The sequence below is a fragment of the Giraffa tippelskirchi genome, chromosome 11, assembly GCF_054371585.1.
Source record: "Giraffa tippelskirchi isolate mGirTip1 chromosome 11, T2T-mGirTip1v1.2.pri, whole genome shotgun sequence".
Classification (NCBI taxonomy): domain Eukaryota; kingdom Metazoa; phylum Chordata; class Mammalia; order Artiodactyla; family Giraffidae; genus Giraffa; species Giraffa tippelskirchi.
Window position 1 is genome coordinate 125,671,778 of NC_137285.1, and position 17,190 is coordinate 125,688,967.

At 42.1% G+C, this 17,190-nt stretch overlaps 1 protein-coding gene and 1 long non-coding RNA gene across 2 annotated transcripts; both read right to left on the reverse strand.

The window, feature by feature from the left end:
• Nucleotides 1-1,091: 1,091 nt before the first annotated feature.
• Nucleotides 1,092-17,102, reverse strand: LOC145525819 (uncharacterized). The gene is made up of 3 exons (XR_014068429.1): nucleotides 16,978-17,102; nucleotides 3,116-3,357; nucleotides 1,092-1,331 (listed from the first exon to the last, which is right to left on the reverse strand). It is a non-coding gene; the product is annotated as an uncharacterized LOC145525819 (long non-coding RNA).
• On the reverse strand, nucleotides 13,994-17,095 carry LOC145525817 (olfactory receptor 2AT4-like). The gene has a single exon (XM_081539659.1). The coding sequence runs from the start codon at nucleotides 14,957-14,959 to the stop codon at nucleotides 13,994-13,996; it is 966 nt and encodes a 321-aa protein (XP_081395785.1). The 5' UTR covers nucleotides 14,960-17,095.
• Nucleotides 17,103-17,190: the final 88 nt, after the last annotated feature.

Here is a 17,190-nt window from a genome sequence, read left to right on the forward strand (position 1 = left end):
TGGGACATTGCATGATGCTGAGGAGAAATACAAGAATTATGTTTTCTCCCTAAGTGCTCAAAATAGATTTCCTTTATCCTTAGAGTTTGATAACTTAATCAAGCTACATGTAGGTATCAATCTTCCTGCACCAAGTTTCCTTGAAATATGCTGTACAATTTAGTGCTGCAGAATTAGTTCTTTATTTCATTGAACTTTCCTGTTGTTTTCCTTGGGATGCTCTTTCTGTCCCAGTCATTGGGTTCTCCACATCAAGGACACCAAATGGATTAAAATTTTATCTTCCTGGGACTTCCCTGGAGGTCCAGTAGTTAAGACACTGTGCTTCTACTTCAGGGGTCATGGGTTGAGTCCCTGTTTGAGGAAGTAACATCCCACATGCCTTGCCACATGACAAAAAAGTTTTTTTCCTTCCCTATTAATTATTTTCTCTCCATTTAGGCATTGGGAAGAGGGAGAGGCATGTCTCTTACACTTCTCTGTGGGAGAATGTTCGTGGTGCTTGTGGGTGGGAGAAAGTAACAGAGTGCTTTTTCTTATACCCCACCTCCTAAACATGGTGTCAGAGGGAAGGTCCTGGGTAAATAAGAGGCTGGAGTCGGGAGAAAAGAGAGAGTCCTGAAATCACACTGACTTTTCAAACTGCACTCTATAGCTTTGCTGGTCCCTGTGGTCCCTCCCTGGCTAGAACTCAGTCTGACACATTCTCTCTCCAGGAATGAATGAGCTTTGACTGCTGGGAAAATACCACCAATGATTGACTTAGTCCCCCAAGGAAGAGGCAAGGGCAGAAGAGGGCTCTGCTGTGTGTTCGAACACTTTTGTTGCAAGGGACAGAAGCCCAGCTTGAACTACCTGTACCTGCAGAGCCTTGCAAACAGCAGAAACCAACTGTGGCTGGCTTAATCAGCAAATAATTTTACTAATGGATAGACGTAGCTCACAAAAATCTCTGCTGGGCCAGAGAATTTAGTTCACATGCCTGAGCTCTACTTGCAAGGGAAGCTGGCAAGCAAGTAAAGGCATTTTTAGTGGGAGAAGATGGGGAATTCCACAAACATAGGAAGCTTCTGGGAAGCCAACAAACTACATGCATCCAACTCATCAGCTTTAGTAAAATGCAGAATTCATTGTTCACCTAACTGGGAATCCAAGGGGACGGTTGCATTTCTGACATGGCTGATCCAGAGGTTCATGTGATAACTTTGCTCTCCTTGCTCCATCTCTCAGAGATATTTTTCCCATGCTGGTTTCATTCTCAGACAGATTCTTTCCAAAGTCACATACAACTTAAATGGATCTTCAGTATTTTTTGCTTTTTTAGTTCCTTCCTTTACATCAAAACATAAATGGTTTTATTTTACGATTATATTATTATAAAGATGAATATAATACAGGCTGTATTGTATTCCTTTTCTCCTTCTAATTTTAAAAGAAGTTAAAACATTTTCATGGCTTCCAAAAAATATGGCAGGTCTTGAACACTGTAGCTACTGTGTCTATGAATAAGCCAACCTCGACTCTTTCCACCCCATAGAAAATTTGGTCAGGAGCAAATTTTTTTTTAATAATTGTGATAGAGTTGCTTGACCATGTTGTGTTAGTTTCTGCTGCACAATGAAGTGAATAAGCTTCATGTACACATATATCCCCTCCCTCTTAGACCTCCCTCTGTCCCTACCCTGATCCCATTTAGGTCACCACAGAGCACCAAGCTGGGCTCCCTGCACTATAAGGTAGGATTCCACTGTTTTAGATATGGCAGAATCTGTATCTGGATCTGTTTTACACATAGAAGTGCACAAAAAACAACTCAGTCTCCCGATTCATTCCACCCTGTGTCCACACACATGTTCCCTACATCTGCATCCTATTTCTGCCTAGCAAATAGGTTCAACTGTAACAGTTTTCTAGATTCCACATACATGAGTTAATATACAATATTGGTTTTTCTCTTTCTGACTTACTTCACTCTGTATGATAGACTCTAGGTTCATTCACGTAGGAGCAAAACTTGACTCACAGTATATACACTGTCTTTACTGTTCATAACCTGGGGTTTATGAGCACTCCCAGAGCTCTTTTTCTCATTGTATTAATATATGTTGTTGCTTCTGCTCATGTGTGGAAGGACTGCTGTGTTCGGGGTGTGGGAATTTTCTAGCCAGACTGGGCCATGTGCCCATGAGGAGGGGAAGGTGATGCTGTGTGTGGTTGACGACCCCGTCAGAATTGCATGGAGTTGGGAGTTGCAGTTTCTAAAAAGAAGAGATGCTGGGCACACAAAAAGTAATTGGTGTCCATTCCAGCAACTTAGTGATGAAACTGAAGGCAGAGAAAACGTTTAGTCTATACATGATCTGGCCTTACCAGTAAGTGACTGAGCAGATCAGCACCTTTGACATTGATTTAGGTTTGCCCCTGAGCAAAAGGTGCAAAGTATGTCAGAAGATGCAAAGCTTCTCCTGGCAGGTGGGCTGGAGAGTTGACTTATTTGTTCAGGTACCACCAGTAGTTAGGTGTAAAGTCATAACTTAAGATTCTAGATTTCTACACTTTTCAACTTAAAATTTTTAAGAATTTGACGTCAATGGGAATTAGACTCTAAAGATCTTAGCATTTCAGACTCTAAGAACCTACAATCTCTAAAATCATGGAACTTTCCATTTTTAATTCTGTTTTCCTTGGAATCTTTGTTTCTCAGTTTTAAAATTTTACAATCTAAAACCATAGACCCTGAATCTGAGAATGTTAGCATCTTATACTCTAAGAATGGTTTAAGATAATAGAATATTGGGATATTTGAATCTTACTGTCAGAATCTTGGCTGTGTAATCATGAGTCTTCAGAATCAGAGAAGCCTAAGCTCAGACTACAGGTCACTTGACCCTATGACCTCTGCACTGTCAGGAATTAAAGTCAGGGAAGAACATTCTTTGGTGTCTGAGGCCTTTATGAGGAGGCACCGGGACAGGCAGTGAGCATTAGATTCAGAGTCCCCAGTTCTGTTTCTGTCCTGGGTGTCCGATCCTAAACCTGCCCTACATCCTGCCCAGTGACCTCACACTCACTTGCAGATCCTCGAACACGTACTTGCAGCACCCTGAGCACTTACCACCCCATCTTCTTGGGACTGCTTCTCTTCTTCTTGGGGCCAGGGTGCACAAGCTTCCAGTGGTGACTACTCACATGAACAGGATCCAATAACTGGGCAGGTGAGCCAGTAGAAGAGGGCAACAGGCGCCTTGCCAGACCTTTTGCCAGGAGTCCTGTGAGCCTTCTGGAGGCAATGAAGTCTTCTCTGAATACTAATCCACTGGCAACTGGAATGGAGATCCCAGCCCTGGAGGGGGCCTCCTGTAGGATATGGAAATACCAATGAATCGCACCAGGCTCTTCCAACATGCCATGACAGCAACTGCTGTCTAGGGCCTGATGCGTGCATACATGCTAAGTCTCTTTAGTTGTGTCCAACTCTTTGCAAACCCATGGACTGTAGCCTGCCAGGCTCCTCTGTCCATGGGATTCTCCAGGCAAGAATACTGGAGTGGGTTGCCATGCCTTCCTCTAGGGGAATCTTCCCAACCCAAGGTTTGAACCCATGTCTCTTATGTCTCCTGCATTGGTAGGTGAGTTCTTTACCACTAGCGCCACCTGGGAAGCCCATCTAGGGCCTGATAGTATTACCCTTTATTACCCTAATACTTTCTTCATTTTATTCAGGTTTCTGATCACCATCTCTCCACTTTTAACATTAATTAATCAGTTCAGGGGTTGGAAAATCCCCTGAAACTAGAGATTATCCAAGAAAATCTACTGAGAATAAAACAAAAAACAAAAAAGTACCTAGTCTTTAACTTTTCTGGTGGTCATTATTTTGTTTTAAGCAGATGTCTTGTTAATGATACCTATGCATTTGTATATAATACATATATGTTATTTATATTCTATGTAAAAGGGTTTGATACAGCTTTAGAAATTGAAGACAATGTAAAATAGGACAAAAGACAAAAAATAATCCAGAGGGAAGGAGAAGAGCAATAGATATTTTCAGGCACTTGAACAAGAGAGGGACAGAAGATGAGAAAGTGGCTCAGAATTCCTGTCCAACAAGGCAAAAAAGAATCTGAGTAGGAAGGATTTCATTGCCTGGTAAAAGAAAAGAAAATAGTTGACTTTTCACAAGCATTTTTTTCTCACACTGCATTTAAGGAGAAAGTTATAGGGCAGTGCTGAGTGTTATAATGGGCACTGTTATCAACTTGCTGGTTCTGCAAGATGGTATTTTAAAACCTCATGCTTACTGAGTGCCTTCTGTGTGCCTACTTGTGTTGGAAATGCAGGTTCTTGGGCCCCACTTAGAACAAACTGAATTTAAAAAATCTGAGCAGGAGGCCAAACAACCTATGTTTGAACAAGCCCTCACTGTGATTTCAACCCACACAAAAGTTTGAGACCTACTGGTATGGAGATACGCTGGGCTGGAAGAAACACAAGCTGGAATCAAGATTGCTGGGAGAAATATCAATAACCTCAGATATGCGGATGATACCACCCTTATGGCAGAAAGTGAAGAAGAACTAAAGAGCCTCTTGATTAAGGTGAAAGAGGAGAGTGAAAAAGTTGGCTTAAAGCTCAACGTTCAGAAAACTAAGATCATGGCATCTGGTCCCATCACTTCATGGGAAATAGAAACAGTGGAAATAGTGTCAGACTTTATTTTTGGGGGCTCCAGAATCACTGCTGATGGTGACTGCAGCCATGAAATTAAAAGATGCTTACTCCTTGGAAGGAAGGTTATGGCCAACCTAGATAGAATATTTAAAAGCAGAGACATTACTTTGCCAACAAAAGTCCATCTAGTCAAGGCTATGGTTTTTCCAGTGGTCATGTATGGATGTGAGAGTTGGATGGTGAAGAAAGCTGAGCGCCGAAGAATTGATGCTTTTGAACTGTGGTGTTGGAGAAGACTCTTGAGAGTCCCTCGGACTGCAAGGAGATCCAATCAATCCATCCTAAAAGAGATCAATCGTGGGTGTTCATTGGAAGGTCTGATGTTGAAGCTGAAACTCCAATACTTTGGCCACCTCATGTGAAGGGTTGACTCATTGGAAAAGACCCTGATGCTGGGAAGGATTGGGGGCAAGAGGAGAAAGGGACGACAGAGGATGAGATGGTTGGATGGCATCACTGACTCGATGGACATGGGTTTGGGTAGACTCCGGGTGTTGGTGATGGACAGGGAGGCCTGGCGTGCTGCAATTCATGGGGTCGCAAAGAGTCGGACGTGACTGAGCGACTGAACTGAACTGAACTGAAACTGGTATGGAGATGAGAACAATGGAAGGGGCAGCTTGGGACTCTGTGTCACCAGGAATCATCCTTCAGGTCCTTTGACCCTCTCAAGGAAAGCTGACCTTTGCCTCTGGTTTTACACCTTGACTAGAGAATCTTCCATCTGTTCTTTTCATGAGATTAAGACAAGGGGCATTTAATCAACAGAGACAGCTTAAGGGAAATGAAATAGATCTCAGCCAGGAGACCTGGGCTGTGACTCCAGCTTTTTCTTTAATTTATGCTGAGTCCATGGGAAAGACATCTTCTTTCTCTTTGGGTGTGAGTATACCCATCTATAAAACGCGGGGTCTGATATGGTTTTTGTTCAGAGAGTGGGAGGAAACGGACATCGAATGACACCATGTGCCAAGGACTGAGTTCTTTATTAAGCGACTGCTATGTGCCAGGCTCTATGAAAGTTGATGGGCATATAGAGATGGAAAAGGCAGAGGCAGTGCCTGTCCTCACATAGCTTGGCATCTAATGGAGAATAAATACAGGCAATAGAAAGGGAATTATAATTCAGTGTGATAAGTGCTGTGACTGGGGAACTCTATACTAGCTAGAAATTGGTCTTTTTCTAGCATAACAACTAGAATAAATTTTTTTAACTTTTTGTTTTAGAGTATAGCCAATTAACAATGTTGTGATAGTTAAGTGAACAGCAAAGGGACTCAGCCATATACTGTATCCATTCTATCCCAAACTCCCCTCGCATCCAGGCTGCAATAACTAGAAAAAATTTTTAAATGCTTCTTACAATAGTAACACAAATGATGAAGTTTATACTATCAAAAGTGATAACCATGATTGTTGAAAAGTTTAAAATAAAGACAAAAAAGAACATTTTAATAAATGGGGAGCTGTATCAAACAAGTGGGAGTGGTAGCTTGATTAAGTCTCAAAAATTTATCACTGCATTTTTGAGGAAGTTTACAAACCTTCCAAAATTTACAGGTAAGTCAACTTCAAACAGGTAAGTCAACTCAAAAAAATATGAAAGGTGAGAAGGGGCTTCCTGAATCGTATATGTAAAAAGACATACTACAAAGCTATAATAGTATCACAATATGGTACTGACATTGCAATAGGCAAGTAGACAATAGAATAAAATAAATAACTCAGAAGTACAGAAGGTGTATGGGAACTTGATAAATATAGTGCTATAAAACAATGAGGAGAGACAAGATTTTTTTTTAATTAATTTATTTTCTATTTTTTAACTTTACAATATTGTATTTGTTTTGCCATACATTGACATGAATCCACCATGGGTGTACATGTTTTCCCCTTCCAGAACCCCCCTTCCACCTCCCTCCCCATCCCATCCCTCCAGGTCATCCCGGTGCACCAGCTCCGAGCACCCTGTATCATACATTGAACCTGGACTGGCGATTCGTTTCACATATGATAGAGAGACAAGATTTTTAAGAGCAATTGGTGGGACTTCCCTGGCAGTCCAGTGATTAAGACTTTGTGCTTCCACTGCAGGGGGCAAATGTTTCATCTCTGGTTGGGGAACTAAGATCCCACCCCAAGGCGTGGCCAAAAAAGAGAGAGAGAGGAAGAGATTGATGGAAAATATGGTTTCAAATATGAAGAAAAATAAAGCAGAATTCCTACCTTATAACTTAAAGAGGAGCTCCACATGAATTCAAAGTAAAGTATAAAAAAAAGACTAGGAAGCTAATGAAAGAAAATATTGAGGAATGGTTGGATGGCATCACCGACTCAATGGACATGGCTTTGGGTGGACTCCGGCAGTGGGTGATGGACAGGGAGGGCTGGCGTGCTGTGGTTCATGGGGTCGCAAAGAGTTGGACACCACTGAGCGACTGAACTGAACTGAACCGTGGTGAGGAAAGGCTAAACCCCCACATATTAAAAAGTAAAAAATGTGATGGATTTAAGTATATCAAAATGAAGAATTTCTGCTCAATGCATGCAGGACAGATTACAAACTTGAAAAACATATTTGTAATATTTAAAGTTGACAAGGAGCAAACATACAGAAGTCCTGAAAGCAATGAAATAATGCAGGAAATCCAAAGAAAATAAGCAGTATCTCCGTAAGCAATAAGGGAAAATGCTAGTTGCTACCAAGGAGATACTTCATTAGTAATCAGAGAGATGCAAATGAAACAGAATGAGGTACCACTTTAGCCTGATAAAGAAGGGAAAAATTAGAGAGTTGGAAGAGGATCTTGGTGAGGATGTTGAGGGGATGGGAGCTATAGTCTATAGTCCATTATTGCTGGAAGTATAAAAGGCACAGCCATTCAAGGAAATAATACTGAAGTACGTTCAGTACAGTCAATTCTCATTATTTGTGGTAGCTGTGTTCTATAAAGTTGCTTTGAATACACTCAATTGTTCTTCTAGGAGGAGTACGAGATTAGTTTCCTGTGAGCCTCTGGTCCCAACATTTTCGTCAACTGATGTAATCAAATATATTACCTTGTTTTATGGGTATTTCTGATTGACATATACACACTACTATATATAAAATAGGTAACTAAGAAGATTATACTGTATAGCACAGGGAACTGTACTCAATACTCTCTATAATGACCTATATGGGAAAATAATCCAAAAAAGAGTGGCGATATATATAAGGGCATCCGGTCCTATCACTTCCTGGCAAATAAAAGGGGGAAAAAGTGGAATCAGTGACAGATTTTGTTTTCTTTGGCTCCAAAATCACTGTGGATGGTGACTGCAGCCACAAAATTAAAAGATGTTTGCTCCTTGGAAGGAAAGCTATGACAAAACTAGACAGTGTATTACAAAGCAGAGACATCATTTTTCCCACAAAGGTCTGTATAGTCAAAGCTATGGTTTTTCCAGTAGTCACGTACAGATGTGAGAGTTGGACCATAAAGAGGGCTGAACGCCGAAAAATTGATGCACTCAAATTGTGGTGCTGGACCTATGGACACCTTATCTTTGACAAAGGAGGCAAGAATATACAATGGAGAAAAGACAATATCTTTAACAAGTGGTGCTGGGAAAACTGGTCAACCACTTGTAAAAGAATGAAATTAGAACACTTTCTAACACCATACACAAAAATAAACTCAAAATGGATTAAAGATCTAAACGTAAGACCAGAAACTATAAAACTCCTAGAGGAAAACATAGGCAAAACACTCTCCGACATAAATCACAGCAGGATCCTCCATGACCCACCTCCCAGAATATTGGAAATAAAAGCAAAAATAAACAAATGGGACCTAATTACAATTAAAAGCTTTTGCACAACAAAGGAAACTATAAGCAAGGTGAAAAGACAGCCTTCAGAATGGGAGAAAATAATAGCAAACGAAGCAACAAACAATTAATCTCAAAAATATACAAGCAACTCCTGCAGCTCAATTCCAGAAAAATAAACGACCCAATCAAAAAATGGGCCAAAGAACTACACGGACATTTCTCCAAAGAAGACATACAGATGGCTAACAAACACATGAAAATATGCTCAACATCACTCACTATTAGAGAAATGCAAATCAAAACCACAATGAGGTACCATTTCACACCAGTCAGAATGGCTGCTATCCAAAAGTCTACAAGCAATAAATGCTGGAGAGGGTGTGGAGAAAAGGAACCCACTTACACTGTTGGTGGGAATGCAAACTAGTACAGCCACTATGGAGAACAGTGTGGAGATTCCTTAAAAAACTGGGAATAGAACTGCCATACGACCCAGCAATCCCACTGCTGGGCATACACACCGAGGAAACCAGAATTGAAAGAGACGCGTGTACCCCAATGTTCATCGCAGCACTGTTTACAATAGCCAGGACATGGAAGCAACCTAGATGTCCATCAGCAGACGAATGGATAAGGAAGCTGTGGTACATATACACAATGGAATATTACTCAGCCATTAAAAAGAATACATTTGAATCAGTTCTATTCAGATGGATAAAACTGGAGCCCATTATACAGAGTGAAGTAAGCCAGAAAGAAAAACAACAATACAGTATACTAATGCATATATATGGAATTTGAAAGACGGTAACGATAACCCTATATGTGAGACAGAATAAGAGACACAGATGCATAGAACAGTCTTATGGACTCTGAGGGAGAAGGTGAGGGTGGGATGTTCTGAGAAAATAGCATTGAAACATGTATATTATCATATGTGAAACAGAACACCATTCCAGGTTCAATGCATGAGACAAATGCTCAGGGCCGGGGCAATGGGATGACCCAGAGGGATGGGATGGGGAGGGAGGTGGGAGGGGGGTTCAGGATGGGGAACACATGTAAACCCATGGCTGATTCATGTCAATGTATGGCAAAAACCACTACAATATTGTAAAGTAATTAGCCCCCAACTAAAATAAATAAATTTATTTTAAAAAAAAATTGTGGTGCTGGAGAAGACTCTTGAGAGTCCATTGGACTACAACGAGATCAAGCCAGTCAATCCTAAAGGAAATCAACCCTGAATATTCATTAGAAGGACTGATGCTGAAGCTCCAATAACTGGCCATCTGATGCAAAGATCTGACTCATTGGAAAAGACCCTGATGCTGGGAAAGATGGAAGGCAAAAAAAGAAGGGGGTGGCAGAGGATGAGATGTTTAGACAGCAACACCAACTCAACAGACATCAGTTGGAGCAAGCTCCAGGAGATAGTGAAGGGAAATCTGCCATGCTGCAGTCCATGGGATCGCAAAGAGTTGGACATAATTTACCAACTGAACAACAGTAACAACATGTATATGTATAACTGATTCATTTTGCTGTACAGTGGAAACTAACACAACATTGTAAATCAACTATACTCCAATAAAAATTAATTTAAAAATCCTCATTTAGAATATACACTATTGATTTACTAACCTTGAACTCATGGCTAACAGCACTATAACCCATGCCTGAATGAAGCTTAATAACACATGTGTTTTCTCCATAAGGCACATCACAGATTTTTCATGCTTAGGAGCTTTAGACACCACTTGAGCACCGTGCTTGGGTATCAGTTTAAACAGGGAAATTACCAAAAGAGCACAAAAATGCTAAAAGCGTGGCAAAAATAGACCATGGGAAGGACTCTTGATCACAGTATGAGGTAAAACAAGAGGGTAGAGTGTTTTCTTATTAGACCTCAACTGGGAACATGCACGTGATGACTCAGATATTTTGCTGCCCTGGGTGTGTCCCTGAATGACCCTGAAGTTGCCATAAGTATTGGTTTTAGGTTCAGTAGGTAAATGAGTTTACAAACACAAAATCTACAAATAATGAAGAGGGACAATGTTTAGCTAAAGTTTGCGCACACCCGTGACTTTGACTCCTTGTCTGTCTTTCAGGGGGAATCTTCCATGGATTCATGCAAGGACATACACAAGGGCATTTATCAAGACACACTGATAGCAAAGAGTTAGAGGTAATTTAGGTGGCCTCCACTGGAAAAGTAAAATGTGATGAAATCATATTATGGAATATCAGTAAGAACCAATGAAACTAGATCTATAGATAGCAACAGAGACACTGAATGAAAATGTAAGAAATAAATGGAGATGTGTAGCACAATTCTTTGTATGTGAATTCAGCATGTACATACATGCACATAACAACACTACCTACTTTTCAAAGATATGCTTATATTTATAGACATACATAATATGGGAAAGGGGAGTGGAGTGGGAATTGGGGGCTTGGAGGTAAAGGGGAAGATTAAATAAGCAAGGAGCCTACACAGACTATAGGTATCATGAGCTCAGGGCTCTTGTCTCCTAAGGTTCAAAAGTTAAAAATTAAAAAGTGCCATGATGGGGCCTCCCTGGTGGCTCAGGTGGTAAAGAATCTGCTGTGATGCAGAAGACCCAGGTTTGATCCCTGGGTTAGGAAGATCCCCTGGAGAAGGAAATGGCAACCCACTCCAGTATTCTTGCCTAGAGAATTCCATGAACAGCAGAGTCTGGTGAGCTACAGTCCATGGGATCGCAAAGAGTCAGACACAACTGAGCAACTAACACTACACTATGATAGGGGAGTAATAAGGTGCTAAGGTGGCACACACAAAGGGTATCTACCCCACTTTTCAGGGTGAGGTGCCAGGGCAGGCTCCTCTGAGAAAGTGATGTTTCAGGAGAAGCCTGACTAAGATTTCAGTTGAAATAGACAAAGAGGAAGAGAGAAGGGTGAGTGATTGGTGAGAATGAGAATGAGTTGGCGCATTTGGCAAACTGAAAGAAATTCAGAATTGCCACGAGAGAGGCAATGGTGAGATGTGAGGTCAAAGAAGTCATTTCAGGAGAGCCAGAGCAGAGAGAAACTTTAAGTTCTATTGAGGGTGGTGAGGTGACCAGATTGGCCTGCCAGAAAGCCCATTCTGGTCACAGATGAAGTGGAGGGTGGGCACAGAGGCAGAGGGATGACTGGAGAGATGGTTGTGCTCCTTCAAGAGAGAGAAGGTGGTGATACCTGCACCAGGGTGAATGAAGTGGGATGGAGAGGAGTGGAGGCAGGCTAGAGATATTTGAGAGAAGAAATTTCCCAGTCTCACCCAAATCTTCGCAACAACCTCCCAACACCCGCCTGACACTGATAGGGCAATGCTTCCCCTAAATGTACCAGGTTTCAAATGCCTTCCTACCCCACTTTTTAAGGCAAACTGCTCCATGAATTCTTGTGTCCATGTCAAACCATGTGATGAACTCCATACATCTTACTCTGACCACAGCTGATCAGTGGGTCTAGAGGTGGACATCTGACAAAATGGCAGCCAGCCCCTGGGCTACTCAAGGACCCATGACCTGTGGTCTGATTTGAAACTATTTGTTAAAATATCTTTTATTGTGGTACACATAGGTAACATAAAACTTATAATTTGAGCCATGTTTAAACATACCATAAAGTAGTATTGAGTCCATTTGCAGCGTTGTGCAACCATCACCACTGTACATTTCCAGAACTCTTTTGTCATCCCAGACAGAGCTCCATATGCAGAAAACAATAACTCTCCCTCCCCCACTCACCTCTAACTCCTGGTAACCACTGTCTCCATTTCTGTTTCTATGATTTGACTATGACAAGTGCCTCATGTAAATGGAATCACACAATATTTATCCCTTTGTAGTTGGCATATTTCACTTATAATGTCATCAAGGTTTATCCATGTTGTTGCATGTATCAGAATTTCATTCATTTTTAAGGCTGGATTATATTCCACTGAGTGTATATGTTTATCTGTTCACCTGCTGATGGACATTCGGGTTGTTTCCATCTTTTGGCTACTGTGAATAATGCTGCTGTGAAAACAGGTGAAAAATGTCTCTTAGGATTCTGCTTTCAATTATTTTGAGTATATACCCAGAAGTGGAAAGGATGGATCATTCATTAATTCTATATTTAATTTCCCGAGGAACCATCATATTGTTTTCCACAATGGCTGTACCATTTTTTTTCAAGCTTTCCAATTGCTCCACATTCTCTCTAACACTTGCTATTTTCCATTTTTGGATAATATCCATCCTAATGGGTAGGAAGCGCTATCTCATTATGGTTTTGACTTGCCAGATGGATGGTAATGTTGAGCATCTTTTCATGGGCTTATTTGACATTTGTATGTCTTCTTCAGAGAAATGTCTATTCAAGTCTTTTGCCCATTTTCTAAATTGGGTGTTGCTATTGTTTTGAGTGGTAGGAGTTCTTAATATATTTTGGATATTAATTCCTTAATTTAGGAATATTTTTCCCCATTGTGGATTGTCTTTTTAGTCTCTTGATAGTGTCATTTGATGCACAAAAGTTGAAATTACTTCTTTTAAAATGGGAGATACAGAGAGACTGTGCCAAATTAGCAGGTAAGTGATAGGTGGAAAATATTCTATAAGAGGAAATTTGGCATAGGAAAAGGGAATAAAGAGCTTGGGCTGGCTTCTAGGGCCAAGAAGAATACCTATGGCTGTATTATGAGCAAGAGTGCAGGTCTTGGACACTGCATGCTACTAATAAGAGAAAACAACTTAGTGCCTCATTATTATGGATGAAAACACTATTGCATGGCTTAAAATTAAAAGAATTGCAAAGCTTTGTTGCCTGTGCAGGTTTGCTAAGGAATACTTCTTGCCTAAGCATAAGCTCGAGGAAGGGTATGCTCTACTTTTATGACAGTATGAAGGCCTAGACACCAGTGGTAAATTTCCTGTGTGACTGGTATTGACACATTGGTAGTGGCAGTGTAATTTCAAGCAATAAGGATTGAGATGGTGGCAGTTTCAGACATTTTCCTTGAAGAGGATTTCTAAGTTACTACTCCAGCAAAAAAGGTAAGGCTGATTCATATCTATGTGTCAGAAATCTTGGGGGCATTTAGAAATATTAGAAGCGCTACAAGGGGAAAAAACTGAATTTCTTTCTAGTCAAATAGTTAAGTCTCTGAGAATCAAAATTGTTTGAATTAGTGGAAATGTGACTACAAATCTTGTGAAATTTGGGAGTCACAGCTTAAAAATTGAAAAGTCCAATCCCCTTTGTCTGTGAATTAAGGAAAGGAAATCATTATTTTGTTACAATGGAAGAATACCTAAGACTGTATTTTAAGAATTATTGTTCTAACTATTTGGCTATCTGAATTGTCCAATTTTACCTCTATTGTTATTGGTGTTTGTGAGAAAATAAAGTTCACTATGAATCAGGGTTTTGCAGAATTCTTTGGGTTCCAGGGACATGCCATTTTGGTGATGGCTGCCTTGACATCCTTATTCCTCAGCGTGTAGATGAGAGGGTTGAGGACAGGTGTGAGGATAGCATACACCACATTGCCCATGATGTGGAAGTCAAGAGGCAGGTCAGCCCTGTAGGCCACATAGGCAATGGCAATGGATGAATAGTAGGTGCCAACCACCAGGAGGTGGGAGCTGCAGGTGGAGAAGGCTTTAGAGCGTCCTTCTCGGGAGCTGATGCGAAGCACTGAGGCCAGGATGTGGGCATAGGAGAGAAGCACCAGGAGAAGGGGCAGGAAGGACACCACCATGGCGATGCAGAAGCCCATGAAGGTCTGGGGTGTGGTGTCAGAGCAGGAGGCCTGGACCACAGCTAAGTGGTCACAGAAGCAGTGGTAGATGTGAGCAATGTTTTCAAAAGTCATGTGGGAGGTCTGCACCACTGCTGGGATGGGCAGAAGGAGTGCAGTGAGCCAGGCACTGGCTGCCAGGGCAGCATTGGTCTGTGGGGTCATGAGCGCAGGGTAGTGCAGTGGGTGGCAGATAGCCACGTAGCGGTCATAGGCCATGACCACCAGGAGGAAGGCTTCAGAGCAGGAGAAGCTGTGGAAGAGGTACATCTGCAGGAAGCAAGCAGAGAAGCTGAGGTAGCGATCCCCACGCAAGAATAAGGACAGCATCTTGGGGACAGTGGTTGTGGTGAAGAGGATGTCCAGGGCTGAGAGGTTGATCAGGAAGAAGTACATGGGCTTGTGAAGGCTGGGCTCTGTCACCACAGCCACCAGGATCAGGGCATTTCCCACCAGGATGAGCAGGTAGAGGAGGAGAAAGATGAAGAAGATAGGAAGGAAGAGAGATTTTGGCAGAGAAGGGATGCCCATAAGGTAGAAGATGGTCCATGACTCCTCTGATTCATTACAGGCTATAGTCTCCATGATGGTTTAAGCTGGATGCCCAGGAAGTCGGCGGTGGGAGCACTTGGAAACCAGAACAATCAGTGATTCTGGAATATGAATTACAGACTAATCACTGTATAATGTAACCACATTTATTTACAACCAACACTAGAAGAGAAATGATGGGCTCTGTCTTCATCCTCTCCCAGAATTCCCTTTTTGCTTTTAAAAATAATGTGGCAAAATTACCTACAATATACCAAACCATGCTGAGTATATAACAAGTTGAACAAAACAAAGAAGGTCTCTAACTTAATGGAGCATTTTAGATGGAGAAGAACTGGAGGTTTGCTTGCATGGCTGTTCCAAGGACAAAGAACCACCCCCGCCCCAGAAGGAATCAGGAGGAAGTGTTTTCATAGATCTGGGGAGATTGAATTAAGAGATTTGCAGTCACTTGATACTCATCTCTTGGGCTAAGCAATCCCTGTTCCCATTGCAAGCAAGTCCATGTTGATCCTGATGATTCTGTGAGCAGAGCCTCACACTTTTCCTAGAGTCCCCTCTATTTTCTCTCTCTTCTTGAAACACCTCTTATGCCTAAAACCATCCATGTAAAAGCTGGAAAAAACTTTTAATTTTCAGATCTAACCAGTTTTCCTTCTGAAGGCAAGAGGCTGAGCACAAAAAAGGTGGGAACTTTCCCAGGTACCAATGGCACTGGATGCAGAGTCATCCCCAGAACTCAGGTCTTTGATTCCTGGGACAAGACTCTCTCTTCTACTCCCCATGTCTCCTGGGGAATCCAGGTCAGCTTTTCAGGGGAGAACATATTAAGACCAGAGTTTTTTGTTCCCCTTTCAACTTTTTCATTGATAATACCAGACAAATTTATAATTCAAGTTTTTATCTTGAGTCGCTATAGGATAAACACTAAGAACTAGTATCTGGCAATGCAAATCTTCCTTTAAAATAATGTTCCAAAAATCAGACCCCAGGACCTAGCAAAAAAAAGTGAACCTGCTTTGCACTGCCCTGGACATTTTTGCTCTCAGACAGGCAGTCATGGCTGCAGTCACGAGTGAGGCAGGGGATCTGAGGGGCAGAAAAGCTGAGAGGGGAGGCCAGTGGGGCCCTAAAAGGCCATCAGCTTTGCTACCCCTCTCATCCCGCCTCTGTCCCACTGCTTAGACGATGAAGGAGGGATGCTGAGACCTCAGTGGAGGGGTGGCACATGGCTTTTTATTGCTAAGTGGTATGGACCATCCAATAGGCATATTGGGACACCAGCCAAACAGGGACACCAAAAGTACTTTATGAAAGAACTTCAAAGCATTTTATGTTTCAAAGCACCATTCAACTAGCCCATTGTAGGGAATACCCAAATTTGGTTGAACTTTCTTACATTTATTTTACAGGTTAGGGCTCTTATTTTGCTTTAGATTACAAACTACATCTTAGTGATGCCATCCTGTGCTTTAGGGACTAATGAGTACTCTTTCCCAGGGCACAGAATTTGCCCCAGAAGGTCCTCCCTGGTGGGACTGTCTACGAGAGAGTTACAGTGCAGGTGGGGACAGGAAAGAACAGAAAGACCAATCACTGAGTGTCCAACCTGATGCTGCACTTGATGGACATCATCTCCTCCTTCATCCAGCCCTTTCAGGGAGTGGTTACACCCCTCAGCAAATGGGAAACCAAGGATTGGAGAAGGACAGGCCCTTGTTCAAGGTCACAACTGGCAAGGGGTGAGAGCAGAGGTGGTTAGGAGGCAGACTGCTGTTAAAGAACTCCACTTTGCAACCAAGAGTCCTGGCTCCTGGACCAGCTCTGCTACTTGCTTGCTGTGACTCTGGGTCCCTGAGACTTGGTTTTCTCATCTGTGTAGTGAGAGGTTTAGGGGAGAAGATCTCTGAGGGGTTTCCAATCCAATGATCCCTTTCCTGAGTGTCCACTCTGTGTCTGGCAGAGTCATGTCACATGGTCCACCCCCCAAAGCAAGAGGGTGAGGGCTCTCCCACCTCTCCTGAGCACCTGCTACCAGCCAGGGGCTTTACCTTCATCCTGTCCTGTGAGCCTTAGTAGTCAAAGTGTATGCACTTATGAGTCAGAAAGGACTGGAGTCCCATCCCAGCTCGTACCTGCAGTTGTGTGACCTTGGGCAAATCACTTTTCTCTGTCTGAACTTGATTCCCTCATTTGTGACCTAGATTGTTGTGTCCTGGTGGAGAGAATGCGAAGAGAATGTTTAGACAATGCTACACAAGAGC

What these genes read in the sequence shown, in the direction of transcription:
- LOC145525817 (XM_081539659.1), bottom strand. Translation starts at nt 14,959, where the DNA reads ATGGAGACTATAGCCTGTAATGAATCAGAGGAGTCATGGACCATCTTC.